This window comes from Emys orbicularis, chromosome 15 (assembly GCF_028017835.1).
Source record: "Emys orbicularis isolate rEmyOrb1 chromosome 15, rEmyOrb1.hap1, whole genome shotgun sequence".
In the NCBI taxonomy this organism is placed as follows: Eukaryota; Metazoa; Chordata; order Testudines; family Emydidae; genus Emys; species Emys orbicularis.
In genome coordinates, this window is record NC_088697.1 from 17,856,308 (window position 1) to 17,883,161 (window position 26,854).

The following is a 26,854-nucleotide window of genomic DNA, read 5'->3' on the forward strand; positions in this document are numbered from 1 at the left end:
GGTGCGGGGCTGGCTGGAGACGGGCTGGCTGCGGGCAAGGGGTGCGGCAGGGGCTGGCTGCAGGCAGGGTGGTGGGTAATCACGGGGAGAGCGCCTTGGAGCAGCCCGAGCAGCAGGACGCAGCCCAGGCCCAGCAGAGCAGCCAGGGACCCACCAGGCAGCAGCGGGAGCCCCAGGGTCAGAGGTCCAAGGAGCAGCAGCAGCAACAGGGCCAGGAGGTGGCCCACATGGCTCCCGCGGCACAGCACCCCCGGCGGCCAGAGGAGGAATTACACACTTCCCAGCCGGAGCCCATCGAAGCCGCAGCGCCCCCTTCTCGCAGGGAAGCCGGTTAACAAGCGGGTCTAAAACTGCTTTAAAATTTAACAACCAGTTCATGCGAACCGGCTCCAGCTCACCACTGGCTGAGGGGGTCAGAGCCAGCCCCCAGCCCACCCTGTACAGTAAGTGCCCCCTCCTCCTCCCTCCTGGAGACAGGGGCTGGTGTGGGCAGGGCAGGGGGTGCGGGGCTGGAGGTAGGGCAGGGGGTGCAGCAGGGGCTGGCTGCGGGCAGGGGGTGCGGGGCTGGAGGTAGGGCAGGGGGTGCAGCAGGGGCTGGCTGTGGGCAGGGGGTGCGGGGCTGGCTGGAGACAGGGGCTGGCTGTGGGCAGGGGGGCGGGGCTGGTGCAGGCAGGACAGGGGGTAGTAGCAGCAGCCTGGGGCTCGGGGGCTATTTAAAGGGCCCAGGGCTCCCCTGCTTCTACCGCCTGGCCCTTTAAATAGCCACAGGAGCCCTGGGGAAGCGGCGGGGCTCCGGTGGCTATTTAAAGGATGGGGCAGCACAGGCAGCTGGAGCCCTGGCCCTTTAAATAGCCCCCGGAGCCCCTGCTACCCCAGGGCTCTGGGGGCTATTTAAAGGGCCTGGGCAGGGCCGGCTTTAGGCAGATTCAACCGATTCTCCTCTTTAAGGCGTGGGGCCCGATTCAGGGGAATTGGTTGAATTGGCCTAAAGCCAGCCCTGCTCTGGTTGCTTGGCCACTCTAGCCCCTTGCTTTGGCTGCAGCGGCTTCTTGCCCAGCCATCCTCACCCCTCCCCATCCAGAGCCCGGGCCAGGGCCAGGCCTTCTCCTGGCTCTGCTGATGGGTCCATACCACCTTTCAGGCCAGACTAACCCTGGAAGAGAGAGGGGGGTCTAGCCTGGATGAGTCCCAAGAGACTTCCCCTTGTTATGCAGCTGTCTGTCCATCATCTCTTTGCCAGGGGTCCCCACTGAATTAGCAGGGGCAGGACCATGTTAAAGCCCCTCTGGACAGAAGTTTAGACCCGACTTTGATTTAATTACTGCACATCAGCGCGTCTCACTCTACGGCCATGGACAAGCACAAGAATGGAGACGGGGGGGGGGGGGGGAGAGTGAGGTGCTCTCCCTCCAGCCATGAGCCAAATGGGACACACCTGGAGATCCCCTTAAGATTCCAGCCACATGGACAATCCAGTATTTAACAAAACCTCTCCCCACCCTTCAAACCCGAGTATACCACCACTTAGCCTCTCCCCTCCCAGCCACCCTTCAACAAGGACCTGGGGCTTTGCCCTATGTCCTCACGGTCAGCAAACCTGTGCCCCACTGGATCAAAGGAGTGTGTGTGGGGGCTGGGGGGAGGATAAACTGTAGAGATAAGAGCCCTCTAGTGAGGAAGCCATGCCCCTACTCAAACACCTCTACAGAGGAAAGCCGTAGGCCAGCATGAGCTAATGAACTCTCCCATCTGGCCTGCACACTGACATCTCAGACCTGGCAACGGTCACTTTACATGGGCTCAACTGTCTCTGTCATACAATGGGCCAGGGCCTGTGCTGTAGCCAGGGTCGGGGCTCTGGGCTGGAGGGGAGGATTAACTGATTCTAAGTCAGAGATCATAGTCTGGCTGTATAACGCATGCCACAGGCGTGTTAACCCCTTTCTACGGAGAGCAAGCACTAGAACTGTTGTGACACACAGACAGGGCAGGGCTGGCTGGCAAGAATCACCATCCCCTGCCCCTTGCTGAGCGGGTTTCATGTTGATCTAGCATTTGACAGTTTGCCTTAGAATGAACCTGCTGTTGTGCGATTGAAGAACTGGGTCTCACAGCACAGCACCCAGGGTTCCTGCCGGGCCGCTAGGGAAAACCTGCTTCTACAGGGCTGGAGGCAAGCTGCAGAGCTGAGGGAATCCCAGCAGGAAGGCAAGTTACGTTGCCACGGGTGCTGTGGGCAGGGGGGAGGTAAGGCTCCAGCCCAAAACCATGCATTCTGTGCAGTCTCTTGGCCAAGGCAAAGCCACTGCTGTATTTACACTGTGTGGTTTACAAATGAACGTTACAAATGCCTGTGGCGGTGAAGAGCTCGGATTCCAGACAGGGACCTGTCCTATGGCCAACTGTCTTAATACACAATCCCACCAGAATGGCAGCTCAGACTGAGCAATTCACAGAGCGCCTGCCCGTAGGGAAGGGCTGTGCTGCCCCACTCCATGCACCCTGGCCATATTGCCAGCAGTACAGAGTGTGAATGGGACTAGCACCAGAATGCAGCCCCCGATGGAATTAAAGAAGGGGAGAGGCTGCAAGACTTGTGACTCCACCTCTCATGAAATCAGAGATTAGCTCCAAAATCTGGTGACTTCCCCGACCCCAGCAGTGTGCATCTCCAGGCCGGGGCCACGGAGGGAGGGCACAACAGCTGCCCCCTTCCCCACCCCTCAAACACCAGGGTCACCGAGTGCACCCCTGGCCCTGCAGGATCCCTTCAACACACGCTGAGCTTGGGGAAACCCACCTCGTTTGTGAGGCAGGATTCCAGCCTTGCACTTCCCTCACCTCCCGGGGTCACACACCCAGCCCGTCAATACCTCCAGCCCAGGGCCTTAGAGGGGAAGCTGAGCCCCACCAGCTCAGCCCAGCAGTCAGTCACCCCCCGAGCAGAGTTTCGTAGCACAGTGCACAGCGAAATGGGTCATTCTGGTGCCTCTTGCTGGTGGCAGCTGACATCTCAGTGGGGGGAAGCCCCATGGCAGAGACAACCTGGCTTTCTCCCAGATTACACAACTCCTAACAGTGTGTTACCGCATAGAATGAGATCAGACCATTTATTGTTTAGAGACGTTCACGGTTTGGGTTTGGATTCCAGGCAAGGCCCTGCTCTGCCTCTGCCAAACCTCAGCGGGCTGAACCTGCTGGCTCTTCACTGAATCCAGTCCTGGTTCTGCACAGAACCAGACCTTGGATCTGAGTCAGAACCTCCCTCAAGCAGCTGAACGGCCCAAGATCAGTCAAGCAGGTCAATGGACAGACTTTGTCCCCAATGGCTGAGGTTTTCCTGGAGCGGCTGAGACCACTGAACTCATCATCCCATTCTCCCATGAGGTAGACAGCACCGCACAGCGGCTAGGACCAGAGTCAGACGTCATCAGAGCAATGGTGGCTGCGGAGACAGGCAGCTCTGCTCTCCTCTCACTTCTCTAGCGACTCTGGAATCTCCAGCTTCAGCCGCTTTAAAGCGTTTGTGAAGAAGCGGGGCGGCCTGCAGACCAGGTGCAGCTGCTTGTCCCCGCTGGTCCCCATGGGCAGGGTGAGCTGGTGGGCGTGCAGGTGGAGGGGGAGGTGACGCACTTTGGCCTGTTCCAACCCCAGTCTCATCAGAGCGTTCTCGGGAAGCTTCTGCTCCAAGGAGAGAGAGAGAGAGAGAGAGAGAGAGCGGGCGCGCGAGATGGGTGAGAGCCAGTGCCCAAAACCAGCACACCACCTGCAAACACAAGGCAGTGTCCCAAGCCCCTACTGCCAGGGAGGGCCGAGAGAACAAGGCTTCTGCGGGTACAGCAAGCTGTAGGAGCATTAGAAACACCCACAGCCAGCCGCTGCCAGACACCAACACAGTGTACCAGGTACCTGCCTGGGGGAATGAGCATCACAGGCGCCTTTGGGGTTACCCCTGATTCAGTCAAAGAGCACTGGGCTTAAGAACCAGACACTGACCAGACACTATCCAAGAGGAAACAGGACCTGGGATCTGCTTTAGGGGGAAGATCGCTCCCTCCCATCTCACCTAGGGTGAGGTGCTGCAGGATCTGGCTGGTGCAGAGAGGCCACGGGACCTGCCTGCAGCATAACATCCCCTCCACCTCTTCTTGCCCTGGGAAGAGATGCCTTGGGATCTTCATGGTGACACCCCCAAGCTCCCAAAGAGAGAGAGGCCCCAGGAGCTGGATGTTGCAAAGGTGACCATCCCCATCTCCCCTAGAGATGATGGGACTTGCCTACTGCACATTTCCCCACCTCATCCCTGGGGAGAGGTGCTTGGGATCTTTGTGGTGGTGGAGGTGATGCCCCCCCCCAGGAAGATGCCCCAGGATCTGGCTTGTTGTGGGAGGGGAACCCATCATCTCAGGGGCAGGGAGAAGCCCCAGCACATGCCATGAGGACACCTTCAGAGTTTCCAGCTGGCAGTCTTGGGGCCTGGTTCCTGGATTCTCCTCTGGGTCTGAGGCTCTGAGAACAGGCCTCACCTGCCCAAAAGGGGTGCTGAAGATCCCACCAAACTGCTCTGAACTCCCTGGCCTGGAGAAGCCAGTCTCAGCAGGTTGTGGATGTGGAAGGAAGTGCTCCCAGGGAAAGGTTAGCAACAGGCCTCACACCAGGAAGTGGAGCCTTCCCCAGGGCGTGGGGTGCAGTGGGGACACAGGCCCCATAACTCTGCCACTGTTCCCCTTCTGAGGGCCAGCAGCTCCCCTTGCCATATCACCTCTTACCTGGGGTGCCAACTTGCTCCAATGTGCGTATTTGTGGTCCCCGAGGATTGGACACCCCAATCCATAGGCCAGGTGGACCCGGAGCTGGTGCTTCACTCCTGAGCACGCAATAGGAGAGAGAAGAACCAGGCGTTAGAACACAGCCTGGTGCCACCTGCTGCTCGCCCAGACTGACTGCCAAAGGAAGAGTGGGCATGGACTGGAGATTGCAGCCCGTCGTTAGCCCCAGCAGCCAGAGAGGCCCGGATGCAAACAAGCACTCCGATTGACTGCTGGAGCAAACTACTTGGTCCCCACCGCACTAGGAATGCTCCTGATTTGGATAAGATTGCAATTCAGCCAAAGCCAGACTCGAATGCAAAGTCCTGAACTCCCAGAGACCCACAGGCTCAGCCTGAACCATTTCCCATCAGGCTCGGGCACCTGCTGTCACTATAGGGACCCCTACAGAGGCAGCACAGGAAGCACATCAGGGGCTCTGGTCGCTAGCATATCCTAACAAACTGGGGTCCAAACGAGCCTTACCTGTGATTGGCTGGAGCTCCAGGAGGGAACAAGAGGGAGAGCTAGCCAGAACGCGGTACCGGGTCACAGCACTGTGGGCATCTCGGTTCCGGCGCACTTTCACCATCTTCCCATTCTCAGGAGACACGCGGTAGTTCGGTGCCAGCGTCATCTGAAGCACAGGGAAGCCCGCACAAGGAAGAGAGGGTCACAAGAAATACACCTTGAGCGCTGTGAGGGCAGGGTAATAGTGCGGACAGCCTGGCTAGAGATTCACAGTGCTAGGCCCTGGCTGGCAGTACCGGGGCCCGGCTGGGAGGCCGCTCACTCACCTTATAGTGCGACTGGTGGCTCTGCACTTGCTTCTCCACAATGGGAATATCCACCAGCCCCTCCGAGGGGACTGGGAGCCCCACGCTGATTGTCCTGGGAAGAGAACACACAGATCAACAGGGCCCCACCCCAGCTCTCTGCACACAGCAGTCAGCTCTCTACAGGGCAGGGAGAGGTCAGTCTCCTTTATTCCATTAGCAATACTGCAGAGGTTTTGACCCTGCAATGGGAGGCTCTTCAATGTGACAAACATGATCAGCCCTTCCAAAAAGCTGTAAAGTGCAGCTAGCTCCAAGTCCCCAGAAAGAGCTAACAAGGCTTGGGGATGCCAGCAATTACACATGGAGGTCTGAGCACCAGATTCGAAGCCCTGAGGAGTCCCCCCATTGCCTTTTCCCAGGCTCTGAGCCCCAGACTCACCGCTGGCTGTATCCAGTGGGAAGGGCATCTTACTCAACCCTTCTCCTTACTGTGCACAGGAGGGGAGAGGAGACAAGGCCCACCTAGTCCTGGGGAGCAGGAGATGGAAGATCGCTCTCCGGGCTGGAGCACAGCAAGCAGCATTAGGCTACCGGGCCTAACAACTAATTGCTCATCATCTGATTCCCAAGCATGGCACAACCAATCCAGAGCAGATGGCGCTTCTATCACTCCCAGGTGAGAGCATATAAGCATGTGATTAACAGGGGGCCTTTTCCCCTCTAGGTCACAGGTTCAAACACAGCCCAAGTGGGTAGTGAGCTGCGCTGTGAGGGCTGTTTGTGGCGTACATGAAGGAGCTGGCAAGTATCCAGCTTGCTCTCAGTGGACAAATGCACTGCGCTGCAGAACCACCACTGGCACGAATTCCACCCCCATGTTGTCTCCAGTTCACCTTTAAGAGGACAGATGCCCCTCTACACCTAGCTCCAAACCACATAAGAGCCTGTGCTCCTGCTCCCAGCAAACCTCTCGTACCAGTATTTCTTCTCCACCTGTCGCGTTTTGAAGAGGCACTGGATCCGATGTGCTGTGTCCTTGTCCCATGCTAGCACCATCACGCCCGTCGTCTCCTTGTCCAGCCGGTGACACAGGTGCAGGGGTTCAGCTTTCATGCCATCCAGCATCTTGGCCAAAATTGGCAGCACATCGGTGATGCAATTCTGGATCCCAGGGCCACCTGGGTGATTGGAAGAGAAACAAGACCAAAGAACCAGATTAGTGACGCAAGAGAAGCGGTTTCCCCTGAGTGCAGAGCCAGCAAGGACAGGCTCTATCAGGGCCCCATGGAAAGAGCTTGATAGTCCAAAATGTTTTTTTTGGAGACTCAGTCGCCACAGACACTTGTGAGCCTGCACATATTCCCCGGCAGATGACCCCAGTTCTCACTCTGCCAGGCACCACTGGGAACCTTCAGAACTTTAACCCTTGGGGCCAGGCACTCAGAGTTCCCAGAGGAACCCTGGATTTACTCCAGGTGCCCACTTGAAGCAGAGCAATGCCAGGCAAGTTCACTCACTGACTGGCTCCTCTACCCACCAGCAGAAGAGTTTCACAAGCACATTCCAAATTAGACAGCAAGTTCTTCGGGGCAGGGATTGTGCCTATCTGTGGGTACGGAACCTCGTACCATGGTCCTGATTAGGGTCCTTCAGGCACTACCACAACAAACTTCCACTTTTCCATTTGCTGTATTGCCCACATAAGCGCACCTCCTGCTAGGAGAGGCTGGAGCCGCCGACAGCTCTCTAATGCCAGGTCTCCTGCATCATTCCCCATAGCACAGCCTGCTGGGAGAGGCTGAATTGTCTAACAATCAGCATTGTGGGTGAAACTTTCTCCTTTCCTCAAACTGAGATGTGACCCTAAGAAGATACATGCTGCTCTCTCCTTGGGACCAGATGTAGGAAGAAAATCCCCAGGCTAATCAGGGAAGTTAGAGACAGAATACCGGGCTCACTTTACCCCATCCCCCTATTCCCCTGTGCAGCTCCCGCAGGAGGCTGTCTGGGGTACAGCTCCACTTCAGGTCTCCATTCATGAGCACAGCATGGCCCAGGCTCAATTCAGATCTATACAGTGATGAGCGTGTTGGCGTGGCGGCAGAGATCCGAGTGGCATTTAGATGCCTTTGGAGCTGAAATTGTTTAATATAACATGAGCCCAGACACCAAGAGAAGGCACCTTCAGGGGTTGGTGAAGCTGCTCTCCCAGTAACTAGAATTGGCTGACACACACTCCTAGCATTAGCCTACGCACTGCCCAGCACAGAACGGCCTCCCTTGGCCCTCTCTCACCGTGCACAGGGAGGCCGTAGGGTTTGTCAATCACCACAAGCTCCTCATTCTGGTAGAGGATCCCGCGCTTCAGTGCCTTGGCCAGCACGTTGGGGTGAACCCGCTGCAGCTGCTTGCTGAGCTGGGACAGTTCGCGGACCCGCCTCAATACTGGTTTTTTAGGCTCCTGTGAAGAAAGAAAATGTTATAAGTGGAGAAAGGATGGTCTCAGGTTAAGTAACGGGGATTTAGGAGCCCAGCGTGCAATTCCTGACTCTGCCGCAAACTTCCTGTGAGACACTGGGCAGTTCACAGAATGTCTCTGCCTCGGCATCTCCTCCCCTCACAATGGTGTTTTGAGGAATCTCAAAACTGTGAGAGGCACAGTTACTACAGTGACAGGGCCGCAGACGCTGCCCAATGGTCCTATCACAGCAGCCATCCCACTGGAATCTCACCCGGCTGGGCAAGATTTATCCCCAAATGTTTCAACTCCAGTGCGCTCTCAGTGCCTCGCCACTTTATGTAGGTTTCATCACCCACTTGATGCAGGCCTAGGAGTTCTGATGTCAGGCTGACATTTGACCCCGGCTGACAGCATCCAAGGAAGTAAGGCCAAGATTTCAAAGTAAGGGTATGAGCAGACAAAGGACTGTAAAAATGGTACTCACTGGTTCTGAAGAAGGGCACTGATTAATTCGAATACGTTAGGTAATGCGAAGGGTCAGATGGACCCCATGCTGGCCTCGGAGCCACGCAAGGCTTTCTGAGCTGTGAGAACAAACCCCTCAGAATGAGAGCCGAGTTCACATTGGGGCTTTGTCTGAACCAGGATCTAAAGGTGTTTTGTTAGAAAGCGTTACCGAACACATTCTAGGGGTCCAATGCAGACAGGGAGTGTAAACTTTAACTCATACAAAGCTAGGCTAACCCCTAGGCTTTAACTTGACCCATTTAGTGCACCGTAAAGTCTACACTGCCTTGTCTACACTAGAGTTTTAGAATGTTTTAGTTAGAACATGTCAACTAACATCCTGTAACCCCACACCTAACTGTCTAGACTACACAATGCCTGTCTGACTGAAGCCAGGTCAACACTACAAACTTACATCCGTATAATTACGTTGCTCAGGGTGTGAAAAATCCACACTCCTTAAGCGATGTAGTTAAACCAACCTAGCCCAGGTGCAGACAGTGCTGTGGCGATGGGAGAGCTTCTTTTGTCAACAGAGCTACCGTCTCTCACAGAGGTGGATTAACTACGCCAACGGGAGAAGCCCCACTGCAGCGCTGTACATGTAGACAAGCCCTGAGTGTGCAGGCAAGGAAAACAGCTTTTGAAGCTCTCCAGTTCCCTGTGCATTCAAAGGGAACTGGCATTTCTTGTGTCACATTGCACCAGATTCAAGATAGCAGCATTATGCTTGCATGTTAAATACAAATAATAATTAAGAAGCATTTTCTTTTAACACAAAGATTTGCAAGCTGTTGGTGCTTGGAGCACCGGCTGCTCACATGTTGGCTCTCAATTTCCAAACTACTAAATCATATTTAAAAAAAAACAAACGGCTAAACATACAATAAATACTTTCTTAATATGTACTGCCCTGCTGGCAAGCTTATCCTCTGCCAATATGGGGTTTCCCTCCCCTTCCGTTTTGTTGTTACTCTCCCTTTATATCCCTGTTCTGTCTTTACTAGATCTCTCTTGCCTGGTTCAGTCTGAGGGACGGGATGTGGACTTGGCATCAGGGTGGTTGCACACTACTTGGGTAGTTTCTTCATTTGACTGTAATGTTTACTGCTGGGCCATTTGATGCCTATTTACGAGCACCTGGTAAAGGCAGCAAAGAGAACAGGGTCTGACCCTGAGAGTAGGGTTGCCAACTTGCTAATTGCAGAAAACCGAACGCCCTTGCCCCGCGGACCCGCCCACTCCCTCCATCACTTGCTCTCCTCCACCCTCGCTCATTTTCACTGCAAGGCCCAAGCAGGCACCAAGAGAAGGCCAGGAGCTGCAACAGTTTGAATGTGGGAGATGGAACGTGTGATTCAAATACCCTTCACCTCTCCAGGGGGGTATTTTAAACACTATTGTAAAATTAATTGCCCCCCCCAAAAAAGTGTCCCCCTCACTCACAATAAGCGAGACTAAAGAGACGATTGCAGGAGCTTGATTTTTCTTGCCTTCACCCAACTGTCCTGGTAGGGGACCCAGTAGTGCTGCAGCCCCTGACTGACTCTTTCCCTACCTGACAATGAACTGTCTAGCAGAGGGGAAAAGTGATGCTGTTCCATGTTTAATGACTAGTTACATTGTTTAAACGTATGCTTTAACAGACAATATATGCAATGTGGACAAATTGATGTTAACATTTCCTGACACTTGCATTTAAATATATAACCTTAATATTGCATCATTAATTCATTATAGCTCTTTAAAGTTAAGGTGAGATTGCATAAAATAACAGGAGTACTTGTGGCACCTTAGAGACTAACAAATTTATTAGAGCATAAGCTTTCGTGGGCTACAACCCATCCGAAGAAGTGGGTTGTAGCCCACGAAAGCTTATGCTCTAATAAATTTGTTAGTCTCTAAGGTGCCACAAGTACTCCTGTTATTTTTGAGGATACAGACTAACACGGCTGCTACTCTGAAACATTGCATAAAATGTAATTCATGCTGCAGAAACTGACCCCTCCCTATTTTACCATCCTGCTAACCAACAGGTTTTCTAGTGTTCTTCGTTTCAAGTTTTTTCACCTGTACTGTGTCCCAGATTTGTCCCAAAGCAGGTTGAGAGGTAATGTTAGAAAGTCACACACAGCGTGACCACCTGTCCTTCGTTTGGTGCCCGATGTTCCACATTACACCTCAAATTAATAAACACTGTCTTGTATACACCACTAATCATGCAAAAGATTGTACACTGTAATACAATGTGTTATTTGTATATTAACGCTCATAATTTCCAAGTTGTCCTTTATTTGAAGCATAGAGGATCTGTATATGGGCGTGAGGGAGATTACCATAGCGAGGGACTAACTTCTGTTTCAGGAACATCCTAGTGAAGCTCTGCATTCCCTGTTGCCCGGCCCCTTTTGTGCTGCCAGCACCATCAGACCACATGTCCCACTTACTTTTTTGCAGTCTCTGGCGGGCACCCACCAGTCAGGCTTTGCACACAGCGATGTCTGGCTGTTGGTGGGGCTCCTGATGTGCCCCGCTGACTGGGTGGTTGCAGTGGCCACCCCAGTGGCGGAAGCCGAACCAGACCCAGTGCACTGCCCCTGGATGCACTGACAGAGACACGCCCCAAACCACACTAATCTACATGCACCTCCTGCAAGGAGGGACTGGCCTGCACAGCCACCCAGGCTAGCAGCTGCTGTGTCCCACTTGCTGGGAGGGGGTGTGGGTGGGTGTGTCCACACAGCAATTAAAGCTGGTTGCCCCCTGTCCACTGCTTGGAGCTTGCTGTGGGGCTGTGTTTGGGCTAGCTGAACCCCAAGCTCTGAGACCCCCAAGGGGGGAGGGACTCAGAGAGCCCAAATGTCTACACACTAATGTTCTGACCCCAGTCCGCTGAGCCAGGCCATCAGGTTGTTTAACTGCAGTGTAGACATATCCCAGACAGCTCAGATGGGCTGAAGTGGAGGCTCCCGGGTAGGAACTACTGGGGAAAGAAGCTGCAAATTTAGAGCATCTACACCTCATCCCTTCTCCCCAAGCAGCCACCAGCCACTTGTGGTGAGCAGGGCCACCTAGCTGGGGCAGCTGTTAGGAAGAGCAGGATGGTGCTTGGGGCTGGGGGTATGTGAGAGAGTTAGGGGTGCGAGAGCAGGGTGCAGGCTGGGGGGCAGAGGGTTGGGGTGTGGTAGGGGGTACAGGCTCTGGGCTGGGGTTCAGGCTCTGAGGTGGGGCCAGAAATGAGGAGTTCAGAGTGTGGGAGGGGGCACGGGGTAGGGGTGCGGACTAGGGGTGCGGACTTTGGGGTGGGGCCGGGCATGAGGGGTTTGGGGCCAAAGGGGTTGAGGTGCAGGTTCCGAAAGGGAGTTTGGGTGCAGGCGGGGATTCGGGGTGCAGGCTCTGGCTGGTGTGGTTCATGGGAGTCTAGGAGGAGCTGACCTCAGGTGGCCCCTTAGTAGCCACACCAGCACTGCCCGGGCATTTCCCAGGGATGGAGGAAGCCGCAGCATGTCCAGCTCCTAGGCAGAAAAGCAGCCGGGGGCTGTGCATGCTGCCCCCACCGGCAAGCGCCACCCCGAGCGCCGGCTCCGCAGCCCCCGTTGGTCGCGGTGCCCCGGATTTGTACCTGTTGTGGCTTATCAGCCAATGGGAGCTGCGGAGCCAGCGCTCAGGGAGGCACCTGCGGGCGGGAGCAGCGCATGGAGCCCTGCTGGTCACCCCTGTGCCTAGGAACCGCCGCCGCTTACTGAGAGCCACGTGGAGGCAGGCTGGGAGCCTGCCTTAGCCCCACTGCGGCCAACCGGACTTTTAAGCAGCCTGACTGGAGCAGCCAGGGTCCCTTTTTGACTGAGTGTTTCAGTTGAAAACCACACACCTGGCAACCCTGACTGAGAGGCGCTGAACACCCACAATTCCCACTGGCTCTGGTAGGAGTTACAACCACACATCTTTATATGACTAGCTTGAGCACGCTCTGAAAGCCTCCAGCACAGCGTGCTACAAAACTATTAACCCCTCGAGGGTAGGGTTGCCAACTTTCTAGTCGCACAAAACCAAACACCCTAGCCCCACCCCTTCCCCAAGGCCCCGCCTCTGCCCCGACACCCCACCCCCACTCACTACATTCCCCCTCCCTCGGTGGCTCACTCTCCCCCACCCTCACTCACTTTCACTGGGCTGGGGCAGGGGGTTGGGGTGCAGGATGGGGTGAGGGCTCTAACTGGGGGTGCAGGCTCCAGGGTGGGGCCAGAAATGAGGGGTTCAGGCAGGGGTGCTAGAACAATTTTTATACTGGGGTGCTGAGACCATTGACCAAAATTGTAACCCTGCATATAATGGAAACGACCTCAAGCCAGGGGGTGCTGCAGCACCTCCCACCTCCCTAGTTCCAGCACATATGGAGGGTGCGGGAGGGGGCTCCGGCCTGGGACAGGGAGTTGGGGTGCAGGAGGGGGTAAGGGCTCCGGCTGGGGGTGCTGGCTCCGGGGTGGGACCGGGGATGAGGTGTTTGGAGTGCAGGAGAGGCTCCATGCACGCGCTGCTCTAGCCTGCAGTCACTGCCCCCCCCCCGCCTAGGATCCGGCTTCCGGGGCGCAGCGCAGCGCCAGCCAGGACAGGTGGGGACTAGCCTGCCTTAGCGCCGCAGCACCCCTGACCGGCCTTTTAACAGCCCAGTCGGCGGTGCTGTCCGGAGCCGCCAGGGTCCCTTTTCGACCAGGTACCTGGCAACCCTTGGGGCCCTAGCTCGCGGGCTGAGAGCTGAGAGCAGGTCCCCTGCACCCCCTCCCCCAGCTGAAGTCACAGCGGGGTCCCGGGCCCCGAACGGCACAACGCGCTCAGTGGGCAGCCCAAGAGCCTCGCGGAGCCTGCCGGGAGCTGTAGTCCCCGATAGCTGCACAGCCGGCCGGGAGCTGTAGTCAGAGACTAGCACCCTAAGGCTCCGCAGTGCATGCCGGGGGCTGTAGTCCCCAGCACACCGCAGCGCATGCCGGGAACACTCGCCTCCTGTTTCTGTTCCTCACGCTTTTGGGCCCTCAGCTTCTCCGCCAGCTGCTCCGCGCTCACCGCGGCGGCTGCCCCGTGGGTGGTGGAGAAAGCCCGGAGGCTCTGACTCAGGGCGGGCGCAGGGCCCCAGAGACGTAGGCCGACGCTCCCCAACACCGCCATCTTTCCGGAGTTGTCAGAAGGGGGTGGGGCCGAGCGAGGCCTCCAAATGCCCCGCCTCCCCGCGCATCTAGCGCGCGGATAAGGCGCCGAATCAGGAGGGTATGGCGTAAGCCTTCAGGGAGAAGGCCCAATGGGATAGGTCGACGGGTGGGGTTACAGAGACCTCACCCAATCGGTAGCGACAGGGCGAAGTGATAGCGATAGCCCCCAATGAGATTGCTATGGAGTGTGGAGGAGGCGGGGCCGCCAGCACGGCACCCAATGGGAGGAGAAAAGCCGGCGGTGGAATTTTGAGGCTAAGCGCCCAATGAAAGCGAAGCATGCGGCGGCGGTAGGCGGACTTTAACAGAGGACGGTCCAATAAGAACGGTGGATTTTGCGGCCTCGGGGGGAAGTCCCGCCCCGCGATTTAAACGGCGGCGGAGACGGCCGTTGGGAGTGGGCAGGAACCGGTAACGGTCGTTGCGTGGGGACGGGACCGGAGTTTCTCGGGCACGGGACAGGTACGGGGGGAGGAGGGTCCCTCCCGGCTGTCAGCCCCGCCCGCTGTGCAGGGCCCGGGACGGTAAGGCTCTGGCGAGACGGCGACTCGCCTGCGGTCACCGGGCAGGGCCCTGGGCGAGGCGGGACTGGAACGTATCGGCCCTGACTCCACCTTAGCTGTGCCCCGGCTGCTAGAACAAGGCTCGTGGGGCGAGCTGGGGGGGGGGCGCTGGTGCTTGGGGTGCCCCCCACTGAACACGGCCTCAGGTCCACCTTGTCCCTAACTGCAAAACCCAGGTCATCGCTCTCAGCTCCTGGAGTGCCTCTCGCAGCCTTATCGCGCACCCAAGGCCTCGGGCCTGGTGATCGACTGGAGAACACCGGGGTGCTTAGGCTCACAGAGACTTGTCATTGCACTGGGCACTGTACAACCTCTCTCCCCCGCCCTCTAGTTCTGTAACCCCCCAGGCCTCTCCTCAGAAGGGTCACTCCTGCCTGGAACCTGTGTAGTGCTGGTGAGTCTGGTCCAGTTAGAGTCTCAGCTCTTATCTGCATTGTCAAATCCTTTACAGCAGGGAAAGGGGTAGAACCTCGTCCCCTGACGAGGTTAACATGTAAGATGGTCTTCTAATATATGTGAGACTGAGCCTCTCTGTTTCGCCGCACTATCTCTGGTATAGCACCAGTCTGGACCATGGCAAGAGATGTTCTAACTCCCCTGGCACCACTGACATCGTAGTGTAGATTGGGCCTGAACCATAGCTCCAGCAGGGTGCTGCCTGTCCTACTACCTTCTTATGAAACCTAAAACAAAGGTCTTTGCTACTTATGGTAATTAAACTAGCTCCGGAAGTTAGAAGTTGTACAGCGTTAGAGCCACTTGTCCCCATAAATCCAGGGCAAGTTTTTAGAGGGGTGTGGATGGAGCCAAATGTGTGGCTTCTTCCACCCATTTATGTATGGCAAAAAATGTCCAGCACAAGTTTGGAGTGCATAAGCTGTTTTGTCTTTTATAGATCACTTTATGCATTGACAGTACTGAAGTAAACCATCTGAAAGGGTGGCTTTTGGGTAAAACATGCACTGTTCTCCTTGACAGACTTGCATTGCTGAACATTTAGTTTCAGACTCAACCACTGCTGCATCCTCAAACTTTCAAATATTTAATTATACTTTCCTGTATACCTGACATTCCACTCCTTAAAATGGTATCAAATGCTGTGATTGAATCTAGCAGGCTGTTGCCCTATAATTATAGGAGTTATGAAACGTAGCTTTTCAACAAACCAACATAGTGCTGGAGTAGTTTTAAGGCATATTCACATTCCTGGTTAGGGCTGCTTCACAAGTGGACAAGAAGTCCAATACAGAGAAATCAAGTCTCTCTCTATACTAGGATGCTGGTATTCCTAGGGCAGGATTGAGCTAGTTGAGGAAGAAGCCATAGTTCAAATGAACATAGTCCTATTGATGTCAATGTTCATTTCTATGAGTGTGTAAGAAGGGAAGCAGTTGCAAGACTGCTTAGAGGATTGGTGCCTAAATTCCTTTAAAGACAGGGTTGAGGGCCTGTGGTAGGTACCTTTCCCCAATACCAGGTATTCTACTTTTCACTAGTTATTAGTGTGGCTCACTCCTTTGGGATTGTGGGCAGAACTTTCTGTAGAGTCGCATCAATTTCCTTCCAGTGCATCTCATCTAAAATTGTAGTTTAATTACAGTGTCATGAAGGTGCTTGTTTCCTTCGTAGGGAAAAAATAAAGCATTTGAAACAACTAGTAAAATTCATCTGAGTGCCAAATTAGTCAATCTCTAGTTTAAAACTGAAAAGTGTTTAATGATCTGATTCAGAAATTAAGACATTGCCACATCCTGACATGACCATTCTACTATTGCCTTTCAATTCTTCTCCTGCAGTACGGGCTCTTCCTTTCCAAAATAATTTCTTCAGCCTTCTCTGCCTCTCCTGCTGTCCATCCCACACAATATTTGTAATTGGGACAAGTGTTTCATCTGAAATCGTATCCTATTTGTTTCTAGAAAAAGCTGATTATTTCTGACCTGATTCTTTTAGTTAACTTTCTTTCAAACTTCCTTGCTCCCTAGTTTCATGCTGACACTTTTAAGTGCCTGGAGGTAGTCTCCATGAACAGCACTGTTACCCAAAGCGTTTACGCTTCCACAGAGCTGTAGCCCTAGTAGCCTCTAAGTATCTCACCTTTCTCAACTAAATAAAGCCTGCAGGAATGAAGGGGAAGGAACCTACAAAATTCCTGGGTTCCTCCAAAGCAGTGGTTCTCAAACTTGGGCTGCTGCTTGCTCAGGGAAAGCCCCTGGCGGGCCGAGCTGGTTTGTTTACCTGCTGCGTCTGCAGGTTCGGCCGATCGTGCCTCCCACTGGCCGCGGTTCGCCGCTCCAGGCCAATGGGGGCTGCGGGAAGGGCAGCCAGCACATCCCTTGTCCTGCGCCGCTTCCTGCAGCCCCCGTTGGCCAGTGGGAGCCGCGATCAGCTGAACCTGCGGATGCGGCAGGTAAACAAACCGGCCCAGCCCGCCAGGGGCTTTCCCCAAACAAGCGATGGCCCAAGTTTGAGAACCACTGCTCCAAAGCACTTGCGCATCCTGACATTTGCCATACTTCCCACTTTTGGGTACTACCCACCAGAATGCACTCTGGGTGGCAAACAGGAGCCTGGCAGCAGTTGCTGAGACAGCACTTTACCCAGGGAGCTGGCTGAAAAGGGACCCTGGCCAGGGTGCTAGCTGGTTCTCTCTGCAACTCTTCCATGTGCAAAGTGCTTAAGCAGAAAGTGCAGCATGAAAGGGCTGAAGAAATTGAGGGATGAAAGGAAATAATGGTGGCCCCTTAGAGTAGGGGTTTTCACTTTCCTAGTCTGGATCACACTTATACTATCTCAACCACTTGTCCTCAATTACATGGGGCACCACCTCTTCCATTTAATCACATGATATTCCTGTGGCAAATACAGCAATTGCTTGCATGGAAAAGTAATATTAGCTACTTTTAATGCATTTTAGCAGCTGGTAAAAAGGAGGCAAAACAAGTACCATATGCCCAGCATGTTTCATGGACCTGTTTGAGAACCTCTGCACTATATTATTGTACAATAGTTCTTTGGACAGCGCCCTGGAAATTAATATTTAAAAAAAGTAGGTGCAGAATTGCACCTTTAAAAGGATTCCTCTCCTCTGTGCCCTTCCTCCCACCCCCAAATGTTTCCTTTCCTAAAATCCTAGGGAACCACTTCCACCCCATCACTGAAAGATGGTTCTGCTTCTGCGATCAGGTGGAAAGCTCTCGTTTAGAGCTCTTGGACTTTGTGTCCACACAGACCCGCTTGGCAGCTTGTCCTGGAACCTCACTATCTTTTTCTGCACTGTCACTGTGGCCTCTCTTTGTTTCTAGGTGCTCCTCTTTGTCTGCTCCAGTCTTTTTCTCCCTGCAGTGTGGCAGCTCAATACGTCCCCTGCGCACAAAGTGATTGATCCGGGACTCCAAACCTTCGCACTTGGGACGAGCCAGCAAAGGTTTGTAAGTGCGGGCCTTCACCCCCTCGATGAAACTGCTGACCTGGTTGTGAACTGGGGGCTTCACCTCTCTCCAGAGGACCATTCTGTTCTTCTCTGGGCCTGTAACATACAAAAAAGTCAGATGCTAGAATATCTCAAACAACCCAGGCTACTCATTTCAGGAATTAGCCTTTATCCCTACATGACTTCGATTTGTTAGGCATACTCTCAGAACAATTTTCCTACCTGTCCCTGTGGGTATGACAGCAGAGTCTAGCCCCTGTAACATGTTATATAACATGTGAGTTTTGACTGCATGATTGGCCCAGAGTTGCTGTAGATGAGTAACATTAAACTCCTGAACTTCTTGGTCGTAGATCCACTGGATGTTTTCAAACTCGCAGTCATACAGAACCAGAGGAAATTCCACTGCCATGCTGCAGAGAGGAAAGGAGGAGACATTACCTAACCGTGCACAGGCACAGTCAGCAGGAAGTTAAAACAAAATGATGCAGTGACTTGGGAAAAACCTAGACCACAAGACTGCAGATCCAATGTGATGGCACTGATTTCAGTGGAAAAGACGATGACTAGCTCACTATCTTGTATAAGAGCTGTCAAGTCAGCAACTCCTTGAACCTATGAGTAATGCTTACATTTTTACTAGGTCCTAAGGAATAAGACCCATCAAGAATGTCATGTTCCTTGCCTGAAGAGCCAAAGCTTAAACACTGAGGCAACAGGAAAAGTAGTTTCTCAAGGGCATGTTTTGAAGATTAAGAGGGTATGTTAAGTAGCAGGCTGCCACTGGAATTACTGTCTTCCATATCACTCTAGGCTTGATAGTGACAGGCTGCTTGGATGTTGATAGGAAGCGTGGCAGGGGCACTTATGGCACTAGATTCAGAAACAGGGACTAAGATGCATAAATTCTTTGAGGTAAAATTCTGAGGATTTGTCTTGGTAATTCTTGCCTGTACTGTGGTTTTCGAGGGTTCTTCTCTACATCCAATAGCTCATCAATAATCTCTGGATTCTCCATACTCTGTCCAATTAGCAAGAGGATTGCCATCATGCAACGGACTTGATGATAGAGGAATGCCTGGCCTGTGACTTCAAACTGGTACAGTTGGAAAGGGTCCTGTAGCCCAGTTTCCCCTCTTCTATCCACCAGCTGCACCTGTGCTGTGAGAATAGTCCTTTGGAAGTTTGTCACGCCATTGGCTACATCCATCTTGCACAAGTTCCGGAAGTCATGGGTCCCCACGTATTTTTGTGCTGCAGCGTTCATGAGGGCCACATCTAAATCTGCACGAGGGAAAAAATAGCGATAGGTCCTCTTGAGGCAGCTGAATCTAGCACTGAAGCTGGGCTCTACAGGGGCCCAGGCCAACACGCGTATGTCAGGAGGGAGCACCCGATTTAGGATATGGGTGTAGCGGATTTCGTTGGCAGGACTACTGGTTTTGTCGTCCAAGCCACCCTCATGACCATTCACTTTCTTTCCCTCTGAAAGGTTTGAGCGAAGGTCCAGGGAAATCACCTGTAGGATTGGAAAAAGGGGATTACACTCTGACTCCCTCAAAATAGGCAAAGCAAGCTTCCAATTACACTCTGTTTTAAAATAAACAAATTCAAGACCTCTGGAAGGGACACTAATCTTCTGGTTTGCTTTAATAACTAGACCTAGCAGTAGTCCCTATTGAAGTGTATAGTTGCAGCTGCTGGAGATGGTTGGAGTGAGCTAACAGTTTGCTGCACTGTTATCTATTTGGTGACAGACTAACAGCCCTCAAAGTCCTAGTAATCCATGGACTATATAGGTATCTTGGAATACTTTCAACCTTGACTTGGAGGAATCATACACTCAGATGGCAACTTAGCTCAGTTCCATGGCTAACTCACTCCTTAACCTCAACAAGGGTGCCAATTTGTGGTGTTTTATACAGACAGTTGTCCACTAGGCACTGGCATCAGATCAACTTATTGGAAGACTGTGGCTAGTCTATATGCAAACAAAAACTGCTTTTGGCCCTTATCAAGAAGGTTTGGGTTCAACCCACTGACAGAAGTGGGCGTTTAACCCATTGACATGACCGTATCCTGTTATGTACTGACTGAAGTGTACAGTCTAAAGCCTTGTCTAAACACAGTTGTACTGTTAACTATACCAATATTGTTAAAGTGGTACAGTCCTCCCAGCGTTCATGTAATCATAGTGGTTTAAAGGTGCTTACTCGCCTTCTCTAGAGGAATAGCTATACTGGTAAAACTGCCTCCACACTAGGGGTTATGCTGAGTTTACTAGTTAGTTAAAAACCCCACACTCCTAACCATAGTAGTTAACCAGTACAAAGGCAGTATGTAGACAAGACCCAAGTCAACTGGAGACCATTCTGTTTCGTTTCACAAGGGTTTTTTGTTTTTTAAAGGAATAAGAATTTAACCAAGTCAACATGTGTTAATGACTGTTTGGGACACTTGGTGCAGTTGTAATTTTGCTTAGCATTGTTCTAAGTTGCACACTAATGGCTTGTCTACATGGGGAAATAATGGCAGAATAGCTATTCTTGTGTGGCAGAATAGCTATTCTTGCTTCTTGTGTGGATACTTACTCCACAATAAGAGTGCCTTTGTGCTGAGTGAGTGTCCATGCAGGGAGTTAGTACAGAAGAGCACTGCACTTTAAAGTCACACCCTCACTTATTTCACAATAGCTTCTCCATGTAGACAAGCCTGAAGTGTCTTCCATCATTCATGTCCATTGTGAATTGTTGACTAAATGCATTGCTGAGCACAAAGTTAACTATGGGCTCTCTCTGCAGTGTCCTTTTACATACTAGGAATGCTCCTTACCATGTTCATTTTCAGATCAGAGCGAAAAATTAGTATCTTTTTAGATTGGTCCAATGATTTTATCCCCTGTGCTTGACACGAGCTTTGTCATAAAGCCTGTTGAATTATCCTAAAGGACTGTACACCCTCCACCTAGATTTCACAGCACAATTAAGGCAGAATCTCTCATATCTGCAAGAGCTGGGAGAACTTGCAGCCTCAAGTACTGACCTGTCCAAATGCACTGACCCCCTTGTCTGTCCGTCCACAGCGATGATAATTGGAAGTCTGCCTATTGTCTACCAGCCGGGTCTTGCTTAGTGCCTCGAACAGTTTTTCTTCAATGGTGTTGCTGGTGTTCTCCTGGCTGGCAAAGCCCTGGTAACCCCAGCCCAGGTAGGCAATCTTCAGTGCCACATGTCTCCGGCCATAGGCACTAAAATCAAATGGCCGCTGCTGGCGTTTCTTAGTTTTCCCTAGTGCTGAAGGGTTGCTTTTTATGTCGGTGCCCTCCTTGCCCTCCAAGAGTTTCTCTTGCAGTCTCTTCACTTCTTCCTCCAGTTCCTGCACCCTCTTCAGTAGTCCCTCTCCTTTATCTTTCTCCACACCCATTTCTGCCATACTGAGAATTCCTGTGAATTATCCCAGTTGGGAGGCGTTGGTAGCTCCTCAGTGTCTGCAGAAGAAGACAGTAAGGCGATAAGCAAATCTGAGTGTCTCTTTACTTCCTCAAAAATAACAGGAGTACTTGTGGCACCTTAGAGACTAACAAATTTATTAGAGCATAAGCTTTCGTGGGCTACAACCCACTTACCTGTCTTTACTTCCTGTTATATTTAGTATAAATCTGCCTCTGGCATTTACCCATCTGAGAATTTACTTCACATACTGGCTTTGGCTTTCTAACATTCCTCAGTGCCCTACATTTCCCATGTTCTGACCTAGCATATGGCCGGCTGGGCTTAGCTGTGACAACTTTTCCTTATTCAGTGTAATTAATCCTTTCAACGCTTCTAATCTCATGTCCCTCATTCCATTTACTGTTATCAGATCTACTGCGTTAGGCCCAGTCACATCTATACCAAGCTTTCATGTAGTCTTTTGGGGATGTGTACAGAGCTGCCAAGCAACAATCCTCATTTTCAACAGCCCCCTACTCTACTAGCATCAGCATGTGAGACAACTTGTTAATGTCTGTTATTAGTCTTACGGAACCATCTGTTGTAATGTCATCTTTCCTTCAAAATAGCTTCTTTTGACACTATTAAAGCTCAAGTTTTCAAAGCTGTCTAATGGATTCGGTGCCCAGTTGCTCTTAGAATTAATGTGAATTAGGTATCCAAATCCCCAAGGTGACTTTGAAAATCTCAGCCTAAATGTTCCCCAACTTGGCTTCTACTATGGACTGAAGTCTCATAGTATGCAATTCAACTGCAGTCTCCAGCTTTGCCTTAGGTAAGACTTTGGTATCAAGATGACCTCCCAGGGGGTGGGCCTTTTCATTATCTGTGCTAGTAAAACATTTCTAGGGTGCCCCCTTGGAGTCAGCACAGCTAGTAAATAGTTATTAAACAACTGTCCTTGCTCACACAAGGCAGAATCACACTACTCCCCCCCCCCCCCCCCCCAAAACCAAAGAGTGAATCTTATTCTGCCTCATCCTTAGCTATTACCTTAGTAACTGTCCCTTGTGCTAGGATAACTAATCCATATCAATTACCCCTTTGCTGTTTGAATACCACTGCAAATTCTTTTATGGCACAATTCTAATATTTGCTTCAAAAGGGACATTAGGGCATGACTACACGATAGGTAGCTATTTGCTATACAAATAGCTATAGCTATTTGCATCTGACATATAAAAGCATCTGGAGGGAAGTATCATTCAAAGTGAGGGGTAAATTTGGGTATCCATAAAGGATTCTGATTGCACTACTCTTTTCAGTTTCACTAGCTCTTACTCATTTGTTTAAATCCCTTTTTAGCATTCAGATGGTCACTGGTAAGTGGTCTAGAGTCTGATTTTAATGTTCACTAAGTATCTTTTCAGTGGTAGCCATGTTCATCTGTATCAGCAAAAAACCCCATCAACCATGGAGTCCTTGTGGCACCTTAGAGACTAACAAATTTATTTGGGAAAGCTTATGCCCAAATAAACTTGTTAGTCTCCACGATGCCACAAGGACTCTGTGTGTGTGTGTGTGTGTGTGTGTGTGTGTGGTGGTTTTTTGCTAAGTATCTTTTGTATCTCAGTCAGTTCAAATGTACTAAGAACTTAATTACAATTTACTCTTGTAGAATAAGTGACAATCAATCCAGCCCAGGTGAAACCATGGAGGCACTGATAGGACCAGATGGGTACAGATGGGCCACTATGAACCATAAAGAGCGGATGGCAGCAGCAGCTGCTATGGCCTTTACCCAACTTTGTGCAGAGCAAGGAGATGGTGATAGCCTGAGAGGAACCTATGCTCCAACCCAGTATGACCCCTATAGTAAAGCATCTGTGACTTCTGGGATCAGGCCATCTCTTCATCTGTTGATGCGGCACCACCAGGCAGAACACAGCATGCAACCAGAGACCCTCTCAGAGGGACCTAGAGGACCCAGGAAGCCAGTGATGAAGAGGAAAGTTCTGAGGCGGATGCCTGATGGAGAGGTACATGTGTCTGATGAATCCGTCACCAGTGAACCAGAAACCAGTGCTGAAAGTGACCCTGAGATCTCAGACCTGAGACAGAGACTGCTCCATCTACACCCCCACCAGGAAGACACCGCGTCAGAGGTGGAAAGCGAGCCGAACCACAGTTCCCATGGAAAGTTTTACTTGGATCTTCCTCGTCGCAGTGGCTCTCATGGAGACCCCCCATTTTTTCCTAGGGATTGCCATGGTCAGGGCTCTCCAGTTTACGAACAAGACTTGATTATGGCTGGACAACCAAAATCCTTCATTCCTCCAAGATTAGAGCAGCAAGGCCGTAATCGTGGGAAGATTGACCGGGTAGCCCGGTACTTTGAGTATAAGCGGGACTGGGAGTCATTCCGGATACCAGGGGAGGATCACAGGAAGGAATTGCGCTGGGGCATTCGGGAACAGATGCTCTACAAGCCCGACCTCCCAACCAGGTCTCAACACATCTATGTCCCCAACAACTATCTGGTGCCTACAGAAAAGAAGAGATCTGCCCTGCGCTGGGGGGTGCGCTGTGACCTGGCAAGTGGCCTCATTCCCAGGAAGAGCTCCTTTCCTTCATAGTTATCTAGAGTCTCTTCAACCCCCATCCACAGGACTATCCATCCCTTAGTGCCAATCAAAGATCTACCTGCTCTGCACAGGCACATTGCATCATTCTTAACTGTTTGTTCCTTCTAGAGATCCTGAATAAGTCAAGTTGACTCTAAAATCTCATTTGTGCTTCTAGACAAAGGAGGTTGATTGTGGTAGAAAACAGCTTTACCTGCCAGCTTCCTGAATATTTGTATTGAAACGCATCAGTTGCATGCCAGTTGCCTGCCTATTAGCAAGACCTGCAGAGCTTCTCCTTGAGTAGACTATTGCATCAGAAGCTGCTCAAAGTGGATATAATGAAAATAATCAACCTACAGGAATCTTCTATGCTCACGGGAATAACCAATATCACTAGTTCTATTTTTTGCCTTTTTATTTTTTGCTCTTGCTCCTGTGGATGAATTGCTGTGATGCTATTTATGGTGTTTTATTTGTGGCTTCTGGGTGATGCATTTATTTTAATAAAGTGTGTGAAAGGATCTGCTGTAGTTCTGTGGATTAATTAGAAACACTTCTGATTAGCTTAAGAGAGAACTTTCCTAACCGGTCTAGGGCAAGTAACTATTCCATGCATTTGTCTATGCCTTTACATTCGTAGGCCTTGTCTACACTGCAGAGTTTTGTCACCAAGAGTGGCATTGCAGTGCCTCCATGAGGCTTTTATATTGTATTTTTAAGAGGCAGCTGTCTGCCACTTTAAGTTGCCAAGGCACTTTCTGTAAATAGAAGCATTTGCCATGGTGTCCTTAGCCAGCCCAGTACCAGAATAATTTGTCTCGGTCTATAAAGGTCTTTAGGATCCTCTGGGATGGAAGGGGTTAGAACTTTAATATATTAATTTCATTGTATAAAATGCATCTATCCAGTTTCTGGAGGTGCCGCATGGTTCACAGGATAGAACAACGAGGTGAGGAAATCTAGGTTCTGTGCCGAGCTCTGCCATTGACTTGCTGTATGACTTTGGGCCTCAGTTTCCCCATCTGTAAGACAGGGATACTGAGTCTTACACTGCATTGTAAAATGCTTAGCAACCACAGATCAGAGAGTGCCACAGAACTGTGTGTTATCAGCACAAACAACATGCACATCCAATGTACTAAAGTCAAGCAAGCCCTTCCCACCCCAGCAGAAATATCAATTCCCTCGGCCACCTACTGTGAAAGAGAAGGCCTCTAGACCTCCCAACCCCCTGACTTTTTTCAGCCAAGAAGGGGATCCTTGCAAAGGAAGACCGCTCGCTAAGAATACCCTCTCCGCCGCACCCCCTTTAAACCTGGAGGCTGTTCGCTCACTACTGCTACCACTGCACGTCCCGAGGAGCGATTGTTCCCGGTCTCATGCAGCCTTGGACCGAACTCCAGGGAGGCCCACTGGAGAGAGCGAGGGTTTCAAACCGGCCCTATTTCTCTCCCTGGCGGGATCGGAGAGCGCGAATCCTGCATTGCCAAGTGACCCCGTGCCAGGCAAACCAACCTCCCCGACAGGCGAGTTAGCCCTGCAACGCGGCGCCTACCTCTACAGGAGACCGGCCCCGACTCGAACGGACCACTCCCGAGAAGAGCCAGGGCGGGGGGTCACGTGCGCGCTGCTTTCCGCGTTCCCTGCAGGAAATGACCTTTCCACTCCCCCATGCTCTGCAGGAGGGTCATGGGAAATGTAGTTCCGGCACCACGTGGCCCACAGTCCCCCGTTTCCAGCGAGGGGCTAACGGGGGCTGTTTGCAATGTGAACGCTGCACAGGCAGACTCTCCCTCATCCGCAGGGAGACTCCCGCAATCTTGTGCTGCTTTCAGGAAGCGTTGGAGGCGTGTTTGCCCTTCTCAGGGGGACGTTTACAAATAATCGCCATCATGTCAGTGTGAAATCCTCCTTCAGAGAGGCCTCTGGAGCCAGCCTCTGCTGTAAAGGGGAAAGGGACTTTTCATGATTTATCATGCTTGGCACTGACTGTGCTTTTCAGCCATAGACCAAAAAGCTCTGTACAAAGGCAGGCAAAGTCATATTGTTCCCAAGCAAGTGTGGAGCTTTCAGGCCTGATTTTCAGAGGTACAGGCCAGCATACCCATGACTCCAGTGGGAGCTGCAGGTAGTGAGCACATCCGAAAACCAGGCCATAGTGCAGAGGTGGGCAAACTATGGCCCGCAGGCCCCTCCTGCCCCGCCCCTGAGCTCCTGGGCCAGGAGGCTAGTCCCCGGCCCCTCCCCTGCTGTTACCCCTCCCCAGCAGCCCCAGTTCACTGCGAGCTCTGGGCGGCAGGGCTGCGGGCTCCTAGGGCAGCGCAGCAGCAGAGCCTGGCCTGTGGCATGGCTGTAGCGCCGCCAGCCGCTGGTGCTCCAGGCAGCGTGGTCAGGGGTCAGGGAGCAGGGGGGGTTGGCAGGGGAGTTTGGGGTGGTGGTTAGGGGGTGGGGGTATGGATGGGGATGGGGTTGGGGCGGTCAGAGGGTGGGGAACGGGTTGAATGGGGGCAGTCAGGAAGGGGGAGGTTGGATGGGGTGGCGGGGGGCAGTCGGGACGGGAAGAAGGGGTGGTTGGATGGGGCAGGGATCCCGGGGAGCAGTCAGGAAGGAGGGGGGGTTGGACGGGGCAGCGGGGTGCAGTCAGGGGCAGGGGTTCTGGAGGTGGTCAAGGGGCAGGGAGAAGGGGTGGTTGGATGGGGCAGTCAGGGAACAAGGGGGGGGTTGGATGGGGCAGGAGTCCCAGGGAGGGGCTGTCAGGGGGTGAGAAGCGGGGGGCGGATAGGGGGCGGGGGCTGGGCCACACCTGGCTGTTTGAGGAGGCACAGCCTCCCCTAACCCGCCCTCCATACAATTTCCGAAACCCCAATGGCCCTCAGGCCGAAAAGTTTGCCTGCCCCTGCCCTAATGACTTGTCCAAGGAAGGCCACACAGCCAATCAATGGCAGAGCGGGGATTAGAAACTAGCTATGGTGACTCCCAGTTCTGTGAAGTAACCGCTAGGCCACACTGTCTCCTATGGCATAAGCCAGGGGTTCTCAAAC

The 26,854-nt window shown here is 52.3% G+C and overlaps 3 protein-coding genes across 5 annotated transcripts; 1 reads left to right on the forward strand and 2 right to left on the reverse strand.

Moving 5' to 3' along the window:
• Positions 1–3,306: 3,306 nt before the first annotated feature.
• On the reverse strand, positions 3,307–13,752 carry RPUSD4 (RNA pseudouridine synthase D4). The gene is made up of 7 exons (XM_065417107.1): positions 13,554–13,752; positions 7,883–8,048; positions 6,564–6,765; positions 5,606–5,699; positions 5,295–5,445; positions 4,770–4,867; positions 3,307–3,681 (listed from the first exon to the last, which is right to left on the reverse strand). The coding sequence occupies exons 1-7, from the start codon at positions 13,716–13,718 to the stop codon at positions 3,475–3,477; spliced, it is 1,083 nt and encodes a 360-aa protein (XP_065273179.1). The 5' UTR covers positions 13,719–13,752; the 3' UTR covers positions 3,307–3,474.
• A 358-nt stretch (positions 13,753–14,110) lies between these two features.
• HYLS1 (HYLS1 centriolar and ciliogenesis associated) lies at positions 14,111–24,333 on the forward strand. Of its 3 annotated transcripts, none has more exons than XM_065417111.1 (2): positions 14,111–14,221; positions 22,865–24,333. In XM_065417111.1, the coding sequence occupies exon 2, from the start codon at positions 22,899–22,901 to the stop codon at positions 23,820–23,822; it is 924 nt and encodes a 307-aa protein (XP_065273183.1). In that variant the 5' UTR covers positions 14,111–14,221; positions 22,865–22,898; the 3' UTR covers positions 23,823–24,333. The 3 variants fall into 3 exon arrangements, with proteins under 3 accessions (XP_065273183.1, XP_065273185.1, XP_065273184.1); XM_065417113.1 differs by having other exon boundaries at positions 14,111–14,170; XM_065417112.1 differs by lacking the exon at positions 14,111–14,221 and adding an exon at positions 17,673–17,749.
• Positions 16,864–25,443, reverse strand: PUS3 (pseudouridine synthase 3). Its single transcript, XM_065417110.1, has 5 exons — positions 25,369–25,443; positions 20,798–21,242; positions 18,706–19,274; positions 17,978–18,168; positions 16,864–17,851 (listed from the first exon to the last, which is right to left on the reverse strand). Exons 2-5 carry the CDS (start codon positions 21,185–21,187, stop codon positions 17,505–17,507), a joined length of 1,497 nt encoding a protein of 498 aa, XP_065273182.1. The 5' UTR covers positions 21,188–21,242; positions 25,369–25,443; the 3' UTR covers positions 16,864–17,504.
• Between the last annotated feature and the right edge of the window lie 1,411 nt (positions 25,444–26,854).